The 21,474-nt window shown below is 42.1% G+C and overlaps 1 protein-coding gene across 3 annotated transcripts in view; it reads left to right on the top strand.

Moving 5' to 3' along the window:
* Positions 1-21,474, top strand: part of KMT2C (lysine methyltransferase 2C) — a 199,600-nt gene that overhangs the window by 46,925 nt on the left and 131,201 nt on the right. For all 3 annotated transcript variants that reach the window (XM_035554345.2, XM_035554351.2, XM_035554349.2), the window contains exon 3: positions 12,632-12,770. In XM_035554345.2, the coding sequence (XP_035410238.1) occupies positions 12,632-12,770 (139 nt within the window). The remainder of the gene's footprint in view (positions 1-12,631; positions 12,771-21,474) is intronic.

The following is a 21,474-nucleotide window of genomic DNA, read 5'->3' as shown; positions in this document are numbered from 1 at the left end:
TGAAGTATGAGACATGCATTTGGGCAGATACTAAAAAAGCTGTATTATTTAAACCTATGTTAATTAAGGCTTTTTGAACTTGGTGCTTTTAAGTAGTCTAATGGGGATGCTTTCCATATTGTAGTTATGTAGTGACTCTTTCTGTTTGTTGTTTGTTTGCTCTTGTTTTGTTTTTTTAAGTTTGTATCTAGCAGAAATAAAACCTCTGAAGCTGTTATTTTTAGAATACCTGCCAAAATACAGTATTACTAACAGACTTGTAATTAGCTAACTAATTCTGAGCTAACTCAGCTAACTAATTCAGATTATATACCAGAGGGATAACTGGGATAACCTAATGTTAATGCTTCCTACTGCTGCTGAGGAAACGAGATAAGAATCGGTTCCTGCTTTCGTAAATATTTGTTCTGATGGTACTCAAATGCTTCAGTTACCAGAGAGCTCGGATTGTACTGGATCGAGCGCTGCTGTAACGGTTTGTGAAGCCTGTGCTGGCAGGTTAAGAGTCTAAGGAGACGAGCAGATGAGCTAACTAGCAAGATAAAGGCCGTGGTGAAGAACTGTCATGTCTTTGCCAGGCACACGTCTGTAGCCGTTTGCCTGCTTTTAACCGGGGACTGAATATATGTAGCAGGATGAAACCTGCCAGGAAGGATGAAGCCACGGCCAATTGGCGGAAGTTTGTAGATTTTGACAGAAATAAAGCTTAAAAATTCATCGAGACATAAGGGATTATAAATTTAATTAGGTAGCCCTATATGTGTAATGAGCAAAGTGGAGAAGAAAGCACAGACACGCTAACAGCAGAAGCTGGCGGTCAGGGAGGCAGTTGCATGGAAATGCCAGCTGAGTTACAGGAGTTGTCAATTATCGCTGGTAAGTAAAGCAGACAGAGTTGTGGAGTCTTCGAATGTGAAGTTGAAAGTCTGCACTTAGTGTGGATTTGTAGGGAGAACAAGTAGAGGACCTCAGAAGAGCCATTTTTGCAGCAAGGTTTTGTGCATGCCATACAGGAATAGGGTTGGAGTGGTTAAAGCTATGAGAGGAGGCTGAAATCTTCAAGTGGATGGAGGATGAGCTTTGGCTGTACATGCTGGTCTCTTGCCTCTGACTTGGTAGATGCCGTGAACAGGTTTGAGGAGGCTTTTTGCCCAAGACTCTACACTTTTGGGAGCGTCATGAGTGTTTAGTCACAACTTCTGTTGAATTTAAGTGTTGTTAATGGTTTGTGGAGAGAGTCTAGATGAAAGCTGAACACAAGAGCGTTTCATCGTTTTCTTCTGTCAGTTGTTTTTCTGCTCCTGGTAATAAGCTACTGGTGGTAGTGAACCTGCATGGTCTTTTCCAGCTTCTACAAGTAGGTAATTACCAGTTATTAAACTTGAAATTAAATAAGTGGTAGCAGGTTTTTGCCTGTAGAAAAACAGAGCAGGGTAAAGGAAGACTAGTTCTAAATGTGTCCTCTGTTCCATTCATTACTCTTCCTATGGTAGGAAACAGCTTCAAGAAAATTAGAAAAGGGGACAGAAAGTGTGGTTGTATGTGGTAAGTTCTATAAATCTTAAATATATTTAAACATCCCCTCCCAACAAGCAAGCAAGCAAACTAAAACAACAAAATAAAACCACCCACAAGTAATTCCAGCTAAACAACTGATGATACACCACTGTTTCAGGATTTTGGTGATAGCTATATATTTTTGGCTTTACATTTCATTATTAACAAAGATTCTCAACAGAGATCTGTGCACATTTTACATACAGAAATACAGAGTTGTGAAATCCCATTATCAAACTGCTCAGTGTGACAGAGAGACAATCACAATTAAAAATTGAACAGTATGTGACTTGATAGAGTTTTAATTATATTAATTGGAAAGGTTGCTGCCTCTGAAACTTTTCTAAGTTTAGCTGTGTCAACAGTCAAGGGTGGGAGAAGGAGAAATCCCAGTTTGTGTTACTCAAACTGAAGTGTATTTGTGGTCCAATTTGGGAATTTCTACTCTGACTAAAAAGGTCTTTTGTTTTGTTTTTGTGTGAACGGTGGGCTTGCCAGCAATTTGGTGTAGTAGTTGGCAACCAAAACATAATATAGTAATATCATAAAACTCGGAATGAGATCACTTGAACATCAAATCCTCTTGATGTGCAACTTCTGACATATTTCGTCTCTGTATTTCTAGCTGCTTTCCCATTGTTTGTTTTGTGTGCGGAGAATAGTCAGGATTTTTTGTGTGCGTGTTTGTTTGTTTTTAATTATTTATGGAGTCTAGTATTACTGGTTCCCTTTTTTGAAGCGCTATTTTAATAAAATATTAAAATTATTCCCACCTGGACTAAAGAGGTGTTTTCTGGCTAAAATCCTTCCTGAAGCGACTGTAAAATAATGGTAGGGTGCAGTGACTTCAGTTGCAGCAGAGGAAACAAGTTGCTGCCCTGAACAAAATTTGGTGTTGCGTGTAAAAAGAGGCAGAATTAGAACCAAGGCAGGGGAAGGCGTGTTCCTGATCGTTTCAGTATGGTTCGTTAGCCCAGCCAACCAAGTGATTTCTGAGCCTTGCCCATTTTCTGCCAAATGTTTCTGCCATGTTCGCTTCGTTGGAAATGAGCACGGAATTCCTGAAGATGGAAGGAGGAGGGAAGTTTGGAAAAAGAGCTACTTGGAACTAACTGTACCTTTCGCTTAAACCAACAAACAAAAAATACAACAAACAAGCGAACAAGACAAGACAAAAACTGCTTGTACTGAATCAATAGACTTCCAGGTTCTTGTCAACTTCAGCATAGACTTCTTCCCTTTACCTGCTAGCCCTGTTTCTCTTGCTGATTTCTTGTCGTCCTCCTTTTCTGACTATTTTATTTTGTGGCTGCACGACCCTTTCCAGCTGTTTCAAATCTGTTGTCTATTCCTTACTCCCATTTTTCTTCACCATGGTTCCCACCAGTGACTTTCCACTGGTATTTCACTATCCAGCTGATCCTGAGCTTACCCATCCCTCTGCCCATCCTCTTAGCACCCACAGAATCGCAGCCCGGTGAGGCTGGCAGCACCTCAGGGTCCCTCAGGCCCAGCCCCTGCCCCAGCAGGGCCACCCCGAGCAGGGTGCCCAGGCCCATGGCCAGGCGGCTTTTGGAGCTCTCCAAGGAGGAGACCCCACAGCCTCTGGGCAGCCTGGGCCAGGGTTCTGCCACCTACACCGTAAAGAAGAAGAAAAAAAATATATATATATATATATATATATATATATATATATATATATTCTTCTTCTGTGTTTTTGTGCCAGTTGCCTCTTCTCCTGTCAACACCTTCAACCCATCAGCACCTTCCACCTTCCTAGCTCTCAGTAAAACACCCTTCATTATGGAATACGGTGTTTTACTGCATGTCCTCTTGTTCTGCTCCTCTTGGCCTAAGCAGTTTACTTCTGATGACTGAACCTCCGTAATGCCCCCCAAAAATAGAAAAAGGCATGCTCGGTCTGGAAAGCATTGTGCCTGTCTGTGCACATACGTGTATACAGATATAAAACTGCTGATCTACAGAAAGAAATAACATAACAAGTATGTCCTGGGAAGTTTTCTGTAGTTTTGGAGGCCCTTTGGTGCTAATGAACACTTGGTTCAGGTTTTTTTGCCATCTTCTATTAGTTTCAGCAAATTTCTGTGCTTGGCGGTTTCTTGGTTCTGCATTTAAATTCACTGAAACTGAATTCTTTTATTATTCCCTCTCCTTTTTGAGAACACTTGTAAAATATCCAACTCCTCGTAGAGTCTGTAATTCTTCCTGCCTTTGTGTCACATAAAAATGCTGGGATTCAGACTCTGATCTGGGAGAAGTGCAATGAAGTAAGTTTATTTTAACTTCTAAGTCTCTTGGGAAACTCATAGTAAATCCATCGGGTATTCTGTTTACTGTCTGTACCACATCAAGCAATCCTTAGAATAAATTACCCTTCATAACAAACCCTTACTTCCCATTGCTATTTGGAGACTTCAGAAGTGATAATGCATAAAGCAATCCAGATTATTCTATCAATGCCTGTATTATCATCCTCAGTAACCTCATCATCAGAGCCAGGGACGTTGCCTGCCCGGTTGCGTTCTTGTTGGGCTTCGTGTGAACTTCCTGAAGGTAAATCTTCTTTGTCTTTTGTCCCTGGACAAAGGACAGAAGTACCAGAACCAGACGTTCCTCAGTGAAGGAAAGTTATCCTTGTAGAGGCTGCCAGAGAGTTTTGGACAAATTCAGAATCTCATGAACTCTGAAGCAGCCTGCAGGGCACTTCTTCTTGCAGTATCTTAGCCGTCATCTTTTGTAGCAGTACGAACCATACTGAGCAGAGCCTTGCACTAGGAAAAAGTAAAATACATCTGAGGAAGGCCTGGTTTGAGTAAATCGATGGGAAAAGCTCTCATCAACCTGTTAGCAAAGATTTTGAAATCCACCTTGTGCTTTTCAGGCAGCTGCTTAGGCTTCATCACTGTACTGTCTTTCACTTCTAAACCTAATGAAAGGAAGAATTGACACTACTGAGGATATTACCTATAGATTAAATAGATCCATAAATATTTGAGACAAGTATGTGCTTAAAAACACACACTTAAATATGTTTGTAGGCAATTAATATTATGTGTACTCATTAAAAAATGAGTAGTTCCCTCTTCTCTGGGCAGTTGTCTCCTACCTGTCCATGCACTGGAAGAACTGGCAGAACAGAAGGATCTTGTTATTATAAACATCTTCTTATTTTTCTTCTTATTTTGGCAATTTGTATGGAATAAGGAAACCAGATGCAACAGGAAGTTTTTAAGTTTTCCTTTAAATTATTACTGTCTTAGTTGATAATAACATTGTCACACACACTTAAAATGGGCCATTTAGAAAAATCTGATTTCTTTTCTCCATGTGACTGATACCTCAGGTGTTTGTGTCTCTCTTTTGCAGTAGGCGGAGTCTGTTTTTTCTAAAGAAATTCTCATCTCACTCAGTTTTTCAGTGTGGAGGCTATTTCTGAAATGCAACCCTTTATGTATTTATTTATTTATTTACTTATTTTCTTCCGTAGTGCTTTTCCACTTTATGTATCAAACTATGCTTTTTTAAACATTAAAAAAAAAAAAAATTATTTTTGAAGGAGTTTTCAGGGACCCAGCATATTCAACCTTCCCTTTCTTAGCACTGCTGCTGCTGGCTCATTAGTAACATGATAGGGGAATTTGTGTTGACGTTCCCAGTCAGTATTTTGCAATAGGAGCGTGTATCTTGTGTGTCATACACTCCTTACACAGAATCACTGGAAATAGTGCTGTTTGGTGTAGATCTGTGTCATTTTTTTTTTTGGAAAACTATGTCGAGGCTGACTCTTCAGTTTGTTTGGTAGAAGAAATGCTAGAGAAATTTAGGTCTCGGTCCTAATTGAAATCTCCGCATTGACTCTGGAGCCCTGGAAGGATCTGCCCTGGTAGCCCTTTTCCAGATCAGGTACAAAAAGAGAAAAAATTAGCTGGTGATAAAAATTTATTCAGGGTAATAAAAGAAATACCCACCTGCAGAGCACTGAAGAAGGACCACTGAAAATGAAGTGAATATTAAATCCACAGAATCACAGGGTGTTTTGTGTTGGAAGGGACCTTAAAGATTGTCTAATTCCAACCCGGAGCCATGGGTACGGACCCCTCCCAGCAGCCCAGGCTGCCCCCAGCCCCATCCAGCCTGGCCTTGGGCACTGCCAGGGATGGGGCAGCCACAGCTCCTCTGGGCAGCCTGGAACAGGGCCTCACCTCCCTCTGAGTGAAGAATTTCTTCCAAATACCTAATCTAAATCGAAATTCACAAGTAACATATATAAAATAACACGGAGGGGAAAATAACCACCCTTATTTTGTATAAACAAAAATCGGCTCTCAAATATCCGTTACTGCCTGGGTAGCTGTGCAGTAGCAAAGTAGTACTGTCGTTCTGCTGAGTATTGGAAGTAGCTTTTGTACGTTGGAGAGGCAAATAGTAAGAATTACTGCTGCAAAGGAATAAGGGGAAAGAACCATCAGTTGTGTTTTGTTTTTTGTTTTTGTTTTTTTAACGGTTGCTTTATAAATCTGTGACACGACTGTGTATTGATGCTATATGCCAGTTGTGCATCCCCTTCTCCAGTAAGGATGAACGGTAGTTGGGAAAGTCCAGGGAAGGCCATTAAGTATGATAAAAAGTAAATAATAGCTTCTGTGCGGGGAGCAGTTAAGGTTGAAAGACTTCAGCCTGAAATTGTGTGATTGAGGAGGAATTTAATAGGGTCCTGCAAAATGATGACTGATAGAGAGAAGATGAACAGGGAATGATGATTCATTTTGTTTGGTAACTCAAAACTTAAGGGACATCAGGTCATGGTCAGAGCATAAAGGTAGGTGCACTTGCACTCAGCATGTCCTTAAATTATCAAATTCATTGCTACTGGATGCAGCAGGCATGGAAAATTTCAGTGGGTTTCAAAAAGACCTGAAAAAAAATCATGCAAAAATAATCAGATGAGTTCTGTTGAATTTCACTTCTTGCTCGCTTCAGTCCCAGATCACTGGTAGCTGGTTAACCAGAATATATGTCGTGTGTAATGACATCTATTAGTTTAGATGGTCGTACACCGAAAGCCTTGTTTTCATTTTGTAACAGGTATAAAATTTGCACAAAGGTATTTTCTCTATGAAATGCATCTATTTGAATGAAGAGTTAACATCCACACCGAAATGGACGAAAGAATAAATGTGGGCTTTCTTATCTCCGTGTGTAATGACTGTCATAGGAGGTAAAGCATTGTGATGTCTTTCAGATAGTGGGGAATAAAGGTTATGTAGAGGTCCTTAAATGCAGTAGGTGCATCACTTGGGAAAAAAATGCTTCTGATGGTTGTACACATTGTTATTGTGGATTGAATTTGGCAACGCTGACTTAAGATGAAGAACGTTTCCTTCTGTCTATGGAGAAATGGTTTGTGCATTTGGCCATTACTGTCACATTCAAACTTCAGTCTGCTTTTGTCCCTTTACCCCCCAGTGATGTTTTAGCAGAAGAATATATGGCCACAAACTCAATGAAGGCAGGGTAAGGGCAGGAGCTATTGGCAGCCATCTCCGTGTGTCTTTATCTTTGGCTTGGCTCTGGGGTCCTGAGTGGTCGCTGGTGCCCTGCACAGGACTGGTTAACCTCAGCATATCAACCTCTTCCCCTGTTTCTGGCTGTTAGAACCTACACATACAAAGTTAGAGTACACGAAAGGTTTCTGCACCTAAATGATTGCTGGGGGTGATGGTTCCTAAGGCACTAGGAGAGGTGGTGGTGAGGCAGTGTTTCTGTTAAACTGTGTCCTGACCAGTGAACACTTGTTTTATTCTTGAGTAGGGAAAAGCCATGAAACTTGGTAACGTCTGGCACTAGCCAGGCATTTTAAATTCATAATTTACATCCCCTTTGTTAAGATTTCTTTCCATGTTGTTGCTGCACTGACCCGTTTTCTTTCTTTGTTTACCCTACCGAAAACGGGAGCATTTTGGTGTTGCTGCTATTTCTGCGGCCCCCTCCAAGGCTGTGTAAAGCACTTGGTCCTGTTAGGCATTATCTGCAGCAGCAGTGCCCCTTTTTGTGCAAAGATAACAATTGCGTCTGCTAGTTAGAAACTTCTTATTCCCTCCTGCAGAAGACATCTCAGTGAGCAACAGCTGAGACCCCTGGAATGCCCCGGCTGTACGCGGTGGTACTGGTGTTTTCCAGCCTATAACGCTTTCTGCTCTTATTGGGGGTTTTGCAAGCTCATAGCATGTGCTTTGTTGGCTGCCAACTTACAAGTAGGTCTGACAGCAACCAGTAAATGGGTTAAACAACCACCTCGTCGCACCTAAAGAGCCGTAGGGTTTTTATTTTATGTTTATTACAGCTGCTTTGATACCCCCTTCCCTTCCCCCTCAGGAGCACTACGTACTGAATAGTCTCGTAAGATTTTAAAGGAGATTTTTTTGTCGCAGAGCTCTTTAAATTATTTTCAGGTTTTGACTTGGAAAACAGTCCCTAATGTTGAAAAACAAACGAAGATGAAGATCACCCAACCCCTCCCTCCAGTACAAACAACACAGCTTTTGGATCTGCTGGTGTCTTTTCTTTGCCCTGTTGCCGTAGCAGTCTGCATGTATGTTGCCTTATCTTGCTGTGGACTTTCCCAGGCGGCTTGCAGGATAGCGTCTTGTGATTTCTAGAAAACAGAAAAGGGAGCAGTTCAGACCTTTAGTCGGTGTTGCTTCATCACTCTTGCTTCATCCTGTCCCCAAAGAAAACTGCGATCGCGTAATGCCATTGCAGCCATCCCCCGTGTCCTCGTTCCCCGCACGCCTGCGGCAGCCTGGAAGGGACCCGGTGCCCCCGATGAGCTCGCAGAAACGTAGGGCTCCCACCCGTGAACCTGCGTGTCCCCTGCGTCTGGCCTCAGGAGCCCTCTGCCCGTGTCTGAAGACGGAGCAGGAAAAGAGGAAGGTGGCAGCACAGTTGTTCTGATAGATACAAATCTCTCTATAGGCAGTGTAAGGAAGGAAAGCAGCTAGTATTTGGAAAGTGGGCACTCTGTGTCATCATGAGAGTGGTGTACAATGTTTTTGTCCTTGGGTGTTCGGTGTCTTCTGCTCTAGAAAGAGGAATAAAAAGTAACTATTATGGAAATAAATTTTTGAATGCTTAAAATGCAGAACTTCTGGAGAGATTTTGTTTCCTCATATGAAAATTGAGAATGACTTCTTAAATAATGTAAAACCTAAGACTTATCTTTTCACCCCAAAGCCCCATCTTTAGGCGAATGCTGTGAGCGTTAATTAAAAGAGAAATTTAATACACATGCTGTAAACTTTCCTAATCCTGCTCCTTCTCCTATATATCTGTCTCCTGTCTCCCCGAGTAGCTACTAGCTGTTTGTTACCATGTCTCTGAAGAGGCATTGTGTGCGATGCCACGGGCTTGTGCATGTGTTACCGGTCCTCATTTCATGGGCAATGTGCTAAGTTATCTTGCACCTAGATGTTCTTTCCTCCTTGCACTTTGGGGGATTTCTCTTAACGTACCTGAGAAAAGAAGGCCTTCCTGTCCTCACCAGTCAGGTGGGGAAGAAGTACTCTCTTCAAATAATAAAAAATTTTAAATGCCGTGTTTCCTGTTGAATTATGGTGACGTTAAAACAAAAACAACAAATCAAGAACTTACAGTTGGGAATTGCACAATTAGGTTCTTCAGTTCTTGGTTCCCCCACCACCTCCTTGTACGTGGGCCAGACCTGAAGTGGGACAGAAGCAGTCATGGAAAGAGGATGCAAAATAAAGCCTTGTACAGGAATCTGCAAATGAGCCTCACATTTATTAATCATTCATGGTTCCTTCATTCCCAGAAACTTCAAAGTAGGAAGCCATAGCCAAGTCTGATGGAAGTTCATTAAGTGCGGTGAAAAACAGTTAGGGCATTAGGCCGGGTGCTGCAGGAACGTCTCCGAGGTGGTGATAAGGATATCCCCGGCACCTTTCCCATGCCAGTACGGGACTCCTACATCCTGGGAGCTTGACTCAGGAAGGTTGTTACCTCTGTTCTTCCTGAATTTTCTGTCAGAAAGCTTGGAACCCAGTCCAGTTCTGGGCTCCCCGGTACAAAAAAAGACAGGGATCTCCTGGAAGGAGTCCAGCAGGTCACAAAGACGACACGGGGCCTGGAGCATCTCCCCTGTGAGGAAAGGCTGAGAGAGCTGGGTCTGTTCAGCCTTGAGAAAAGAAGACTGAGGGGGGATCTTATCAATGTTTACAAATACCTGAAGTGTGGGAGACAGAGGGATTTGGCCAACCTCTTTTCAGTGGTCTGTGGGGACAGGACAAGGGGCAGTGGCCACAAAATGGAGCACAGGAAGTTCCGCACCAACATGCGAAAGAACTTCTTCACGGTGAGGGTGACGGAGCACTGGGACAGGCTGCCCAGGGAGGTTGTGGAGTCTCCTTCTCTGGAGATATTCAAGGCCCATCTGCACGCCTACCTGGGCAAGGTGCTCTAGGGAACCTGCTTTGGCAGGGGGTTGGACCTGATGATCTCTGGAGGTCGTCCCTTCCAACGCCTACGATTCTGTGAGCACCACGTTTTCACTCTTCCAACGGCATATTGAGACACAGTTTGGTTACTACAGGGACAGCAGTCGAGATGTTGTTCATCTCATTTAGTGTAATTTGGGTCCCTTCTTTTCCAGGGAAGCAAGCAGCAGGGGTAAGCACCATGAGGCTGTAAGCTCATGTACTTGGCATGTGCAGTGGAACAAGCTGCGTCTCCTTGCACAGTCCAGAGCTCTTGAGAGTGACTTGGTGGGCACAGACTTTGCCTTTCTATTGTAATGGATGTCCATTAACGTGTAGTGAGATGAAATAAATTATTTTTGCTTACATAAAAGGTTTTGCAGGCACAAAACACAGCAAAGTTCCTTTCTTGGAGTTTAACTAGGTTAATTAAAGTTGACGTGGTGAATCAGAGGAAGGCCACGGTTTCTGGTGGTCTTCCTTGAGCACTTCACGTGTGGCTGTCCCAGGCTGTGTTGGGTCTTCTTGAGTACTTTGTGTGTCCCAGGCTGTGTTACGGGTTTTGTTTTGAGATTTAGAATCTTCCTGTCCTGTAGGTGTCCATGAGTTGTACACAACTGGTGGTGCACCCTCCAAGACACACAACAGCTCTCCTCTGATCTCTAATAAAAAGGAGTTTGTGCTCTTAATCAAGTCTGTGCTTAGAAATTTTGGGGTTGCTTACACAAAATTATTCTTTAGATCCAACCTGCTTTGGAAACTAACTACAGATTGTTCTGAAGGGCTCTGTTGGACATTGCCTTTTTCCTAGTCCAGAGATGACTGTAGGGATTGTTTGTTCAGATGGGCCAAAAATGAAGGATACTTTCGTCTGTAGGTGTTGTTGTTTTATATATATCTATATTGTTGAGTGTTGCAAGGAATGTGTTCCTGGTAGGGCATTTATTTAGTATAAAGTGTTTGTCCAGCATCTTTTTTTTTTTTAGGACAGGTTGGTGGACTGGTTTTGAAGTGAGCCATTTGGCCTTGCGACGGGTAGTCATTTTTGGATGTTTCAGGTGTCCAAAACCATTTCAGATGTATGGTACTCAGTAGCGTGACTGAAATAAGTAAAGTATTTCCAGCTTCCACCAGCTCAAATACCTGGCACACCCAGTCAGGAACAGGAATTTCTTATACTTTTTTCTCAATTTTGTGATTCTCTTAAATATTTTTGGATGCATTCATTAAGGGTTTTAAGCATTATACAGTGTCTCCCTGAATGAGTTCACTTGAGGTTAAAGAATAATTTTATTTAAATCTTTTTGTAGCAAACAAGAAAGATTTCCCCTTCTCGATCTGCTCTGGTGGGTGTATTTCAGTATTACAGATCAAGAAAGGCTCTCCTCAAGTTGCAGTCTTTTGTCCTAAGGATTTTCCTCTTTTATTGTTCTTGTAAGATTATATTTTGTAGCAGCCTTTTTGGCGTGCCCACCTATGTCGCAGATTCTTCTAGTCATCCAATTCTCCACTTGAATCATTTGTCTTTTGCAATATTTGTTTGTCTTGCGAAACGTATATTAATCGTTTTTCAAAGTGTCTTAAGCTGGATGTGCCAAAGAGCATCAGTTGGAGACCTGTAATTGTTCTTGCTTAGGTTTCGAAATGAAGGTATAGAGGAGTGCAGATATACCATGTTTTATTGCTCTCCAGCCTTGACCAGCTCCTTGGTGCCTCTGTGTGCCGATACGCCCAGAGCGACGCCCTGCAGCGCTCTCCTGACAAACGCCTGACTCACTCGGTGCAAAGGACAGGACCAAACGGGAGCAGAATTGAAGTTGCACACACAGTGACCACTTGTTGTTTCGTGTCTCTGCTCAGAAACAAACTTTCTAGACAAACAGAAGCTTTGTCAGCTGTGGATGTATATATTTCTGTCTAACAACTAAGCTAAATTAAAGGGATCTGCAAGAACTGCTTATATTCCAACAGTTCAGCATGGACATGAAACTGGCGTAAATCATTTCCTTCCTTCTTTCACCACCCCAGCCTTGTGCCGGCAAAGAGTTAGTGTAATCACGAATGAGCTAGAGCAGGTAGTTGATCAGAGTTAAAGCTAATCTGGGAGGAAAAAAAGGTGTATTATAACCCCAGTTAGTGTGGTCACCCTGATACTTGGTCTGGGATGAAAATGCAGGCGCAGAATAGATGAGGGGAGAAGGAGAGTGCTGCTTTTGGCAGCCCTTCTGCATGATGCTTGCTGGAAATGCACATAAAACTGCAGCCAGCCTTGTATGAAAAGGCTGTTTGTTGTTGAGCAAAACCCTCCCCGTCCCATTCCTCATTGCTTATTGAACATCTTCAATTCACGATTGTGTGCTACAGTATGTAAATACTTCACAAACATTCAGTTTCATGTTTTAGGTGTGAAAGATAATATTTTCTTACTTTGCTTTTGTCGTGTCTGATGACAATTACGTGGGTTAATCTATCTATAAATAAAATAGATGTTGGCATCACCTGCTTACAGATCTGGTTTTAATAGTCAAATTAAATAATTATTCATACTGTTTTTTAAACAGAAGTCAAAGAGCAGTCTGCAGAAGAAGATGCCCAAGCAGAAGTGGACAGCACCAAGCAGCTAACACCAGTCCTTCAGCGCTCAGTGTCTGAGGAGTCTGCAAGCTCCACCGCCTCTGTTGGTGTCGAAGCGAAAACCAGGTGAGTAAGCGAGGAGATGGGTGCTGGGGCAGGGCTGGGAGTTGAGTAACGGGGCACAGAGTACTTGGAACAGACTCAGGACACGCTACTGGTGCTTTGAAGTATTAGTAAGGGCAGCCTGTGCTGGCAGCTCTTGTGTTTGAGACTGATGGCTTAATTAGTGTAGAGGGAGATCAAGGTGAAAAGCATGTTTCTTGAGTGTTGTCCTCAGATTACACTTGTAAACCCTTGGATTACAGCATATTAACTGTTAAAATTAAAACAGATATAAGTGATAGGAGATAAAATGTGGTTACTGAAGTGTTCCTGCAGAGAAAATGGTGTATAAGCAAATTCATATACAATTGTTTCTTAAGTTTCAGTTTGTATTCCTATGTTTTCAGGAAGAAAAAAAAATCTCTTGCAATTTCTACTATATTTTTTCCTTATTTAAGAATTCATAATAAAGAAAATAACATTACTGTTTTTTTCCAACTTGTTTTCAGTATAAATGGCCTCAAAATCAGTGAAAGTATTAATTACGCGTAATTACATTATTTGGGGAAAATTAAAACACGCTGCCTGTGATCGCTGTTGAAATGGTATCACAGAATTCTAGCAGAGCTTCTGTGATGAAGCCCTGCTAACAGCTTTTAACCCAGTAGCAGTTCTCTTTGGCTTCAGAGCTTGCTGTTACCAGTCTGTTAGCAGTTACCAGACACTTACAGGTGTAATTATATTTTGACAGACGTGGAGAGAATAATGTAGTTATTTTACATCCTCCTAATCAGACACAGAGCACGTTTCCCATGCACACAAGTTTACTTCATTTACTTTCCGCATGTGTCATTTTCATATTTTACCTGCTCACAGACTTGCTAGCTCCAATAGACACTTCCCTCCTTACAAAGAATTTTGGTTAAATAGGTCTTGTGTGTATACCTGAAAGAAATACACAAAAAATCTGATTTTAATGGAATTTTCCTAAGCTAATACTAAACTGCAGTAAATATGTAGAGCAGCTGGAACTGAGCAGTTGTTTTGGTTCTTTATTTGGTCCTGTTTTGGATCATTTGCAAAAGTTGTTCTTCATGTTGTTTCATCCGCTCTCTGTTCTTCTCAAGGTTACTTTCTGGCTCTTATCGTGGATAGTGGATTACAGCACTTTCCCTAGCCGTAAACTTTTTCTTTAAAACTGGACAACAGTCAGCCAAAAAAAAAAAACCCTGCATTTTTATTTATTTTTTTCAAAAACCAGCCTTTATTTGCACTCAATATGTTTGTTCTGCCAACTGGCAGTGCTGAGTTCGATTAGTCAATACTGAAAGGATAGTATGGGTCCATTGCTTTGGCTGATCAAAGCATCAAAAGCTAAGTACTATTAATTTATAATTAAAATAGCAACGATCATCCCCTGTCTCTAACATTTTTGAAAGAAATGAATTAAAAAGATGTGGAATAGTTAATTGGGACAGGGAGGTTTCTCTCGTCCCAGTTGGTTCCAGATTTGGATGCAGAAATCATTCGTGTCCTCATAATAATGGAAAAAATGTAACGCCAGGTTTTATTGGCACCATGTCTTGAAACGTAACAGAAGAATGTCTCTTCTGATCTGGGACTTCTTGATCAGTCATCTGTATCATTGTCTGTGATGTGTTGACACAGGCACCGTGCCTTGCAGGGGTGGAAGGGCTGGATTCTGAGTGCCTTGACTCTGTTTGCTTAGGAGAAAGCACAACGTGTCAAATAACACACACTGGCCACTTCTGGTTCTCTTGTGTAAGGGTGGGAGGAAGTGTATGAAGATTTAGGGTAAAATAAAACCCCATAAAGACTTGGGACCTGTAACTTGGGGAAGCAGCACTGAAGCTGACTTCCAACTTAGTCATATTCATCAGCTTCATCTCTTCTTGTGTAAGTTTTTCTGTTTCATTTTATAGTGTAAGTAACTTAATCCAAGGGAAATGAATATATATATATGTATAGAAATAGATTTATGTATGCGAGAGGTATGGCAGTATGTTGTAACAGTGCAGAAGTTGGCCAGAACACAGAAGAGAACCGAAGCCCCTACCAGCGGTAGATGCAGGCGTAGGTAGAACTACTTTTGCATCACTTTTTTCAGTAAATAGAATTGAGTATAAGACAATTTCGGGTCTCTACCTATGGCAGTAAAGATGAAGAAAGGAGTTAGAGGAACATAGGACATGGGGAATAAAAGGAATTTTAAAAAATTAAGTGATTTGCTATTGAAAAATAGTGATCTTGGCATAGTAGGGATGCATCAGCACTAGGATGGGGACTGAGCCAAAGCTTGGCTAGCGTGGTATTTTTCTCCTGACCTCTCCTGAGACTAACTAAGAACACTCAAGAGAAGGGTGATGGAGGTGTAGCCAGTTCTGGAGCCTCGCAGTGCGTAGTACAGAGCGGGGTGTCCAAGAGAGCCATTAACTGCGAAGAGGATCACAGGCTGGGAATTTAACAACAGATTGAGGATTAGTGCTCAGAAAGCAACGTGCTAAAACCTTAGAATAAACATCACCTCAGCCATACCGGGGTATGGCAGGCTGAAAGGGGTGAGGTGTGTGTGCGCGCTGCGGAGCAATGAGTGAATTATTGACCACACGTGGGGAGGGGCAACAACGTCAAGCAAAGATAAACTATCGAGCCCGGCAGTGGTCAAAGTAACGCTGCCAGCGCTTATATATCAGGAGTGGCAGGGGCTTTGGAGCCTTTTCCTTTGGTCGTTCCCTTTCTTTTTTCTTTTTCTAAGCCCTGTGAGAAGCTTCTGTCAGCCCAGGACTTATGGTGGAATGGAATCCAGACCCTTCGAAAGGAGCCTGCTCCTGGAGTTTGTGCTGCTGGCAGGGAGCAGGGGCAGTGTAGCCCACGACATGGGCACCCGGCCAGGAACCAGCTGCAAAGCCCACATCCACCTTCCTCCTCTGCTTCCCACATTGCCAGCCCCAAGCATTAAAAGCTAACAAGAATGGCCTAGGAACACAATTTCGTAGGAGAACAAAACACCTTTTGGTTCATTTTATTTTCTGTCTGCTTTCTGAGACTGTAAATGGCATTAATTGCGCATTTTCAGTCCTTTTGCTGAAATCACAAAGACAGATCATCCTTAAAAAATCAACAAGTGGAGCGGAGATTTTCACACAGCTTTTTTGATGAGAGTCTCTCTTGTGAGACTGTCACTAAAACTACACAAAAGCTGGCAACACACCTTCTTGGTCTTCTGCTTCACTTTGTAATTGAGCAAAGCACATCATTTTCATTCCTGCACAATTACACTATTCCCCCTTATTTTGTCAAAGCTTTTAAGATCAAATTTGGAGTCTGGAGGTGGAGGGATGGGGTTCTTTCTTTTGTTGAAAAGAAGTAGGTGAACATCTGTTGGTTGTGTGAACAAAGAAAATATCTGGTGAAAAAAACAGTAATGAGCTTATTTATCTTCGTTCCTTATCTTTTTCTTTTTCTGTCCTTTTTTCTTTAATCTCCAAGGAAAGATCATTACAAAATTTGCAACACTCGGTGGAAAAAGAAATTGTGGAGTGGCATCGAGTTTAGATAATCTAGGCAGAATCATTGCAGTGATGGAAAGAGAAGCTAGATCTTTAGGCAGGATGGAGATAGGTAGAATATTTAATATAAAGTACATTTAAAAATTGTTAAATTTGTGAAGTCAAGCACGTATTTTAGGGGATACCAGAATTAAGATTAATTTTGAAACTCTAATCACTTCCTTTCCTGCACATGTGTGCAGGAAACTACAGTTTGTAGTTTTACATAAATGCTTTTCTGTAAGAATTCTGTGTGCAGAGCGGACCGTATGCATGAAACAGGGCACCTGAAGTCATTGCATGGCTTTACCTTTAGGCTTTCAGATCTAGATCCATGTAAGCATTTACAGTTTCTTTCTCTGAAATCAGTGATGGAGTTTTACATCTGCAAAGTACAGACATCATCCTTTCATGTTACATCATCCCCCTAAAAAAATAGGTTATTTAATAGTAACAAAGTAATAGTTTGTCATTGTATCAATGACCAGCCAACCACAGAGTGAAATCACTAAGACAGCCCAATTTGAATATTGTCGGTAGCTGTAGGTTAAGACAGCAGACTGAAAAATTAGAAAAATTAAAAAGTATTTCCTGTTTGTCCATCCTGTTGGTCTCACGCACTGACTGCGGAAATGAATTTTATGACTGATGGCTGTTAAAGCAGTTCTGGCCTTTGGAAGTCCCCTAGTTAGCTCCTTTTCTAAGGCAGGTAACTGCAGCCGTCATTCTGGTCAGAAGTTTATGTAAACTGCTCTTAAATCTTCTTCCAGTACTAACGGGCATGGTTTAGTGGGTGATACTGGTGGTAAGGGGATGGTTGGACCAGGTGATCTTGGAGGTCTTTTCCAACCTTTACGATTCTCCAAATCGACATTCTGGCCTTAATGTTTTTAATGCTTTCTTGTGCTGGTGGGACTCGACATTCATAGCCATGCCTTTGAGTTGCACATTCCTTTGCTACTTGAATTAGTCTGCTACGTAGAGATGGTCCAACCACTGAAACCCTGTTTAGAAATGCCTGTTCTCCAGGTTTATGGTGTCCTGCTCCCAGTCACTGCTCGCCTCTCACGGATGAAGGTTTTGAGGCACTTAGTCTGTCCCTGCTATCCTACCAAGTCTGCCTCTCTCCACCTGGTTCTGCCCTGTTGCTTACGTGCAGCTGTCCTGTCCTGCTGCTTGCGGGCAGCGAGCCTAGCCCTGGCAGGTCAGATCCGTTCACTGCTCGGACAGATTTTCCTCCCTCTGAGAGATGGCAGCCAGACAGAAGCGTCCCATGAGCTGGGTTTCGTGGCTGGCAGTCTGTCAGACCACGCTGAAGCTGTGACAGCACTACGTGTTAGGCAGCAGCTCACGCAGACCCAGGCACAGAAGTGGATGGGACGCCTGCTTTGTCAGAGGATTTCACCGCTGCGTTTCAGTCAGAGATGATGGTAGGAGCTGGGCATCTTCACTTCTGTTACAGTGTTCAGTGAATACAGCATCTTACCTCATTTCTTCCAAATGTCACCTTGTATGGTTTTTCCCCTCCAGCCTTCTTTGTCAGTCCCTTGCCTTTTTTCATATATTTTTCAGTCATATTGTTGACTCTTCATTGTTTTCCCACTCTCTTTATATTCCTAATCCTAGTTCCTGCTCATCAGATTTCTAATCCTAGTTTATGTCTGGTCAGTTGTATTTTTTTCTTTCTTGGTTCTTCAACAGATCTGCATTTTCCTTACCCCCAGCTCTGTGACATGACATTTCTTCTCACCTCTTCCTCCATTTTCTTGTTCATTCTCCTTGTAGACAGAGGCTGTGTTCTCTTCCTGCTCCCTTTGGCTTTCTGTATGATCTGTGTTATTCCCCACAGCCAGTTGTCCTGTTGTTCCCCATCACCTTCCATTTCCCCTGCACAGTAAGCCTTCAGTCTCGCCCTGCCCATTCACTCATCACGCCTCCCTTCACTTCCAGTTCAGCCCCAAAACGCAGTTTCCTGTTCCCTCCTCCTCTGCTCTGCGTTCCAGCCGAGAGTTTCTTCTCTTCACATCCGTGTTGGCTTTCCTGGAGGCAGACAGACAGCTGACTCAAAGCACCCGCAATTTAAATGACAGAATCTGGATTCACAGCAGCCGTGAGCTGTCACTGCAGAGATGATCCCTGTGAGCGTCTCTAACCTTTGCTGGAAGCGTTCACGGGGAGAGGATGGTGCATCTGGAGCCTGCCTTCACGTAGGCACTGAGACTGGAGCCTGCTTAGTGCTGAGAGAATTTCTGAGCAGGTTTCACATTTTCACGTTCAGAATTTCTTGTAGGTTTGATCTGCAAAGCTCGAGCGCACGTGGTCTACTTGGTGAGATCAGAAACATTTGGAAAAACAAGTTTGGGTTAATTTTGATAGGGTTACAGAAAGCATATCTGCAACTTCAAAATCAGGTATAGAAAACTTGAAAAGATTTACAGAGCATCAGAAAGGTTGCTCACAGACACGGAGTGGCTTTCCTGTGGGGAACAGTTAAGTAAGGTAGGACCCTTCACTCTGAAAGAGGCTGGAGGAGGAGGATAACAGGCCTACAAAATCATAGGTGCCCTGCGGAGGGTGGCTGTGTATTAGCTGCTCAGTTTGTTTTAATGCAAGAAACAAGGGTTTGTCAAATGAAATTTTGAGGGCTAGATGCAAAATAAAGGGAGGCGATTCTTTGCCCGGCAGACGGTTGTCTAGACTGACGTGGAAATCCGTGCCAAAGGATGTTGTGGAGTGAGGGAAAAAAATTACGTGAAATCAAGAGCAGACCGGGCAAGTTCATGGAAGAGAATCTGAGAATTACTGAATATTTAGGAATAGCACCTGATTCAGGAAGGCTCTGACTTGAAAATACTCGGAGGCATGGAAAGTATCATATGTTTGCCCCGTTCTTTAATACCACCCATGCTTATCCTATTTCCAACACCGACCATACTGGGCTGGCTGGACCTTTAGCCTGACCCAGCACAATTTTGACTGAAGAACCCTCTCTGGTGTACTTCACCTTTTCTTTAAGCATCTTTTCAAAGAAAATACATGAGATTTGAATTATGCAGAACAACATAGTTTTCCGTTCCCTAATGTGACTGAACGATTTTGATGGAACTTTCTTGGAAAAACAGCCAACTTGGTAGGTGTTCAATTTCAGTGATTTTCAGGCAATGAGACCCTGTAACAAATCCCCTAAGGGTGCCAGAGGCTATGCATTTTTGGCATGGTCCATACTCATGTGCCAGGAGAGGGAATCTGTCTTGACCAGACAAAACCACTGGGCACTAAGGCACGCTGAAGACACAGACCACGTTACTTCTTTTCTTTGGGTTTTATCACTCGCAGGTTAAATCACCTCTCAAAATAGCGTAGCTCCTCCTGCATTTATGGTTTGTGAAGTCCTAAATGAGCTTTAAACATTCGTTTAGCCTAAAATTGATGCACATTGATGATGCGTAAAAGCATATTTGTACTTTTTAAATCTTAAAACATCAGGTAAATGTGGTGTTTCGCTGATGGTGTTTGGGGGGTAATGTTTTCTTTCTAATCGGAAGAGTATCATGAAGTAGATTATACGGCTGCAGAACTCCAACTGTGCTGGTGTGAAAAAATTGGAGAGCAGTTACTGTTTAATGTCGTTGAATTGCTTTGTGCAAACTGAGCTTGAAAATTCTTCACCAGAAGTTCTGAAGTTCATACGAACTTGCCCCCACCTCCCTTCTTTTTAAAGAAATTGTACTGTGCAAGTTAAATGCTGCTTTCAAAACTACATCTGTGGAGTAGTACAGAGTGTCAGCCAACTTGAAAATTTGACGTTGTCCTGCGATTCAGTTTCCTATGGGAAGGAGAGCATCGTGTGTAAGACATTTAAACACAGCTCGCATCTGAGAACTTTTGCATCTTTTTCTTTGTAATGTCTTTATTTTGCACTTCTCATACTTCTTTATTCTTAGTCTCATTAATACAGCAGGGTGATTTGTTGGGTTTCTCATGCTGTATCAATGTGAAGCCATTACCTGCCCTGTCAGGAGATTTCTCCGAAGTTGGCTTTGGCAGTTTTCCCTCAAGCTTCTTCATTATCCAAGGTCAGATATGGACAGGATATTTAGAAGATAAAAAGGTGATGTTCCATAAGTCCCTAAGTTTTCTAATAACTTCACCTCTGTGAGTATCTCACATATTAGAACTCACACCGGTGCAGATCACTGGCATTGTTTTAAGTCAGAAATCTTTTTTTTCGGTTAAAGTGTAGCGTGCAGGTCTTGATTTGAATTTACATAAGTGATACAGTGGTGTATCTTCAGTAAGGAGAAAAACAATTCACTCTTTAGATAACACAACATAAAATGAAGATAAAGTTAGTGCGTTATTGCAACTTGGCATAGGTAAACAAATAGTAGATCCCCTGTAGTGTTTAATTTAGCTTTTTAACATATGTGAAAACAACCAACAGGGTTAGCTGAGAGACTCATTCTCAAGGCCAGTTCCCATCAGTCTGCTTTCATAATCTGTACAAACAGTGCTCTGAAGTTGTGTTTTGCTCCCAAGCATTCCATTTCGTTCTGCTGAGCTTACTTGTAATTTCAAATAATACTTGCATAAAACAGTTTTAAAGTTCTGTGACAACTTCACTGATACCACGCAAGGTTTTATGCTTCTGTTCCACCTTTCAAAAACGCCAAAGTGTGTGAAAAAAAGACATCCTGAAGGCATTTGTAGACCCTTAGGAAAATCATTGCAGAATTCCTTTAAGAGCAAACTAACCCATAGCAAAAATTGAATGATGCCCTGTTCGTTGTCATCTTATTTTTGCATGAAAACCTGTAATTCAGTCATTATTGTAGGAAATGGCAGTAGTGTTCCCCTGTACCACAGTATTTAGTGATCAGGCAATGGTTATAGCTAGTGGATCTTACTGGAATTGCCATGCCTTGTGTTTTCTCAGATACAATTCAATGCCTTTTCCTGCTTAAACAGCAATGATGACCTCTGCTCTTAATAATTAGGCTGTTTGGAAAGGTGGATGCACAATAAATCTTTGGTAATTGATGTTCCCTAGGAGGCTGGGAGGGATTTGAGAAGAGGTAAGAGGAGGGCATCTGTTGAGTTGAATCCGTGAGTTTGTGTTTCTCACGCTGTTGACAATTTCTGTTCATCACTGTAGAGTT

The sequence above is a fragment of the Cygnus atratus genome, chromosome 2 (assembly GCF_013377495.2).
Source record: "Cygnus atratus isolate AKBS03 ecotype Queensland, Australia chromosome 2, CAtr_DNAZoo_HiC_assembly, whole genome shotgun sequence".
Classification (NCBI taxonomy): domain Eukaryota; kingdom Metazoa; phylum Chordata; class Aves; order Anseriformes; family Anatidae; genus Cygnus; species Cygnus atratus.
This window is presented reverse-complemented; position numbering and strand designations above follow the sequence as displayed.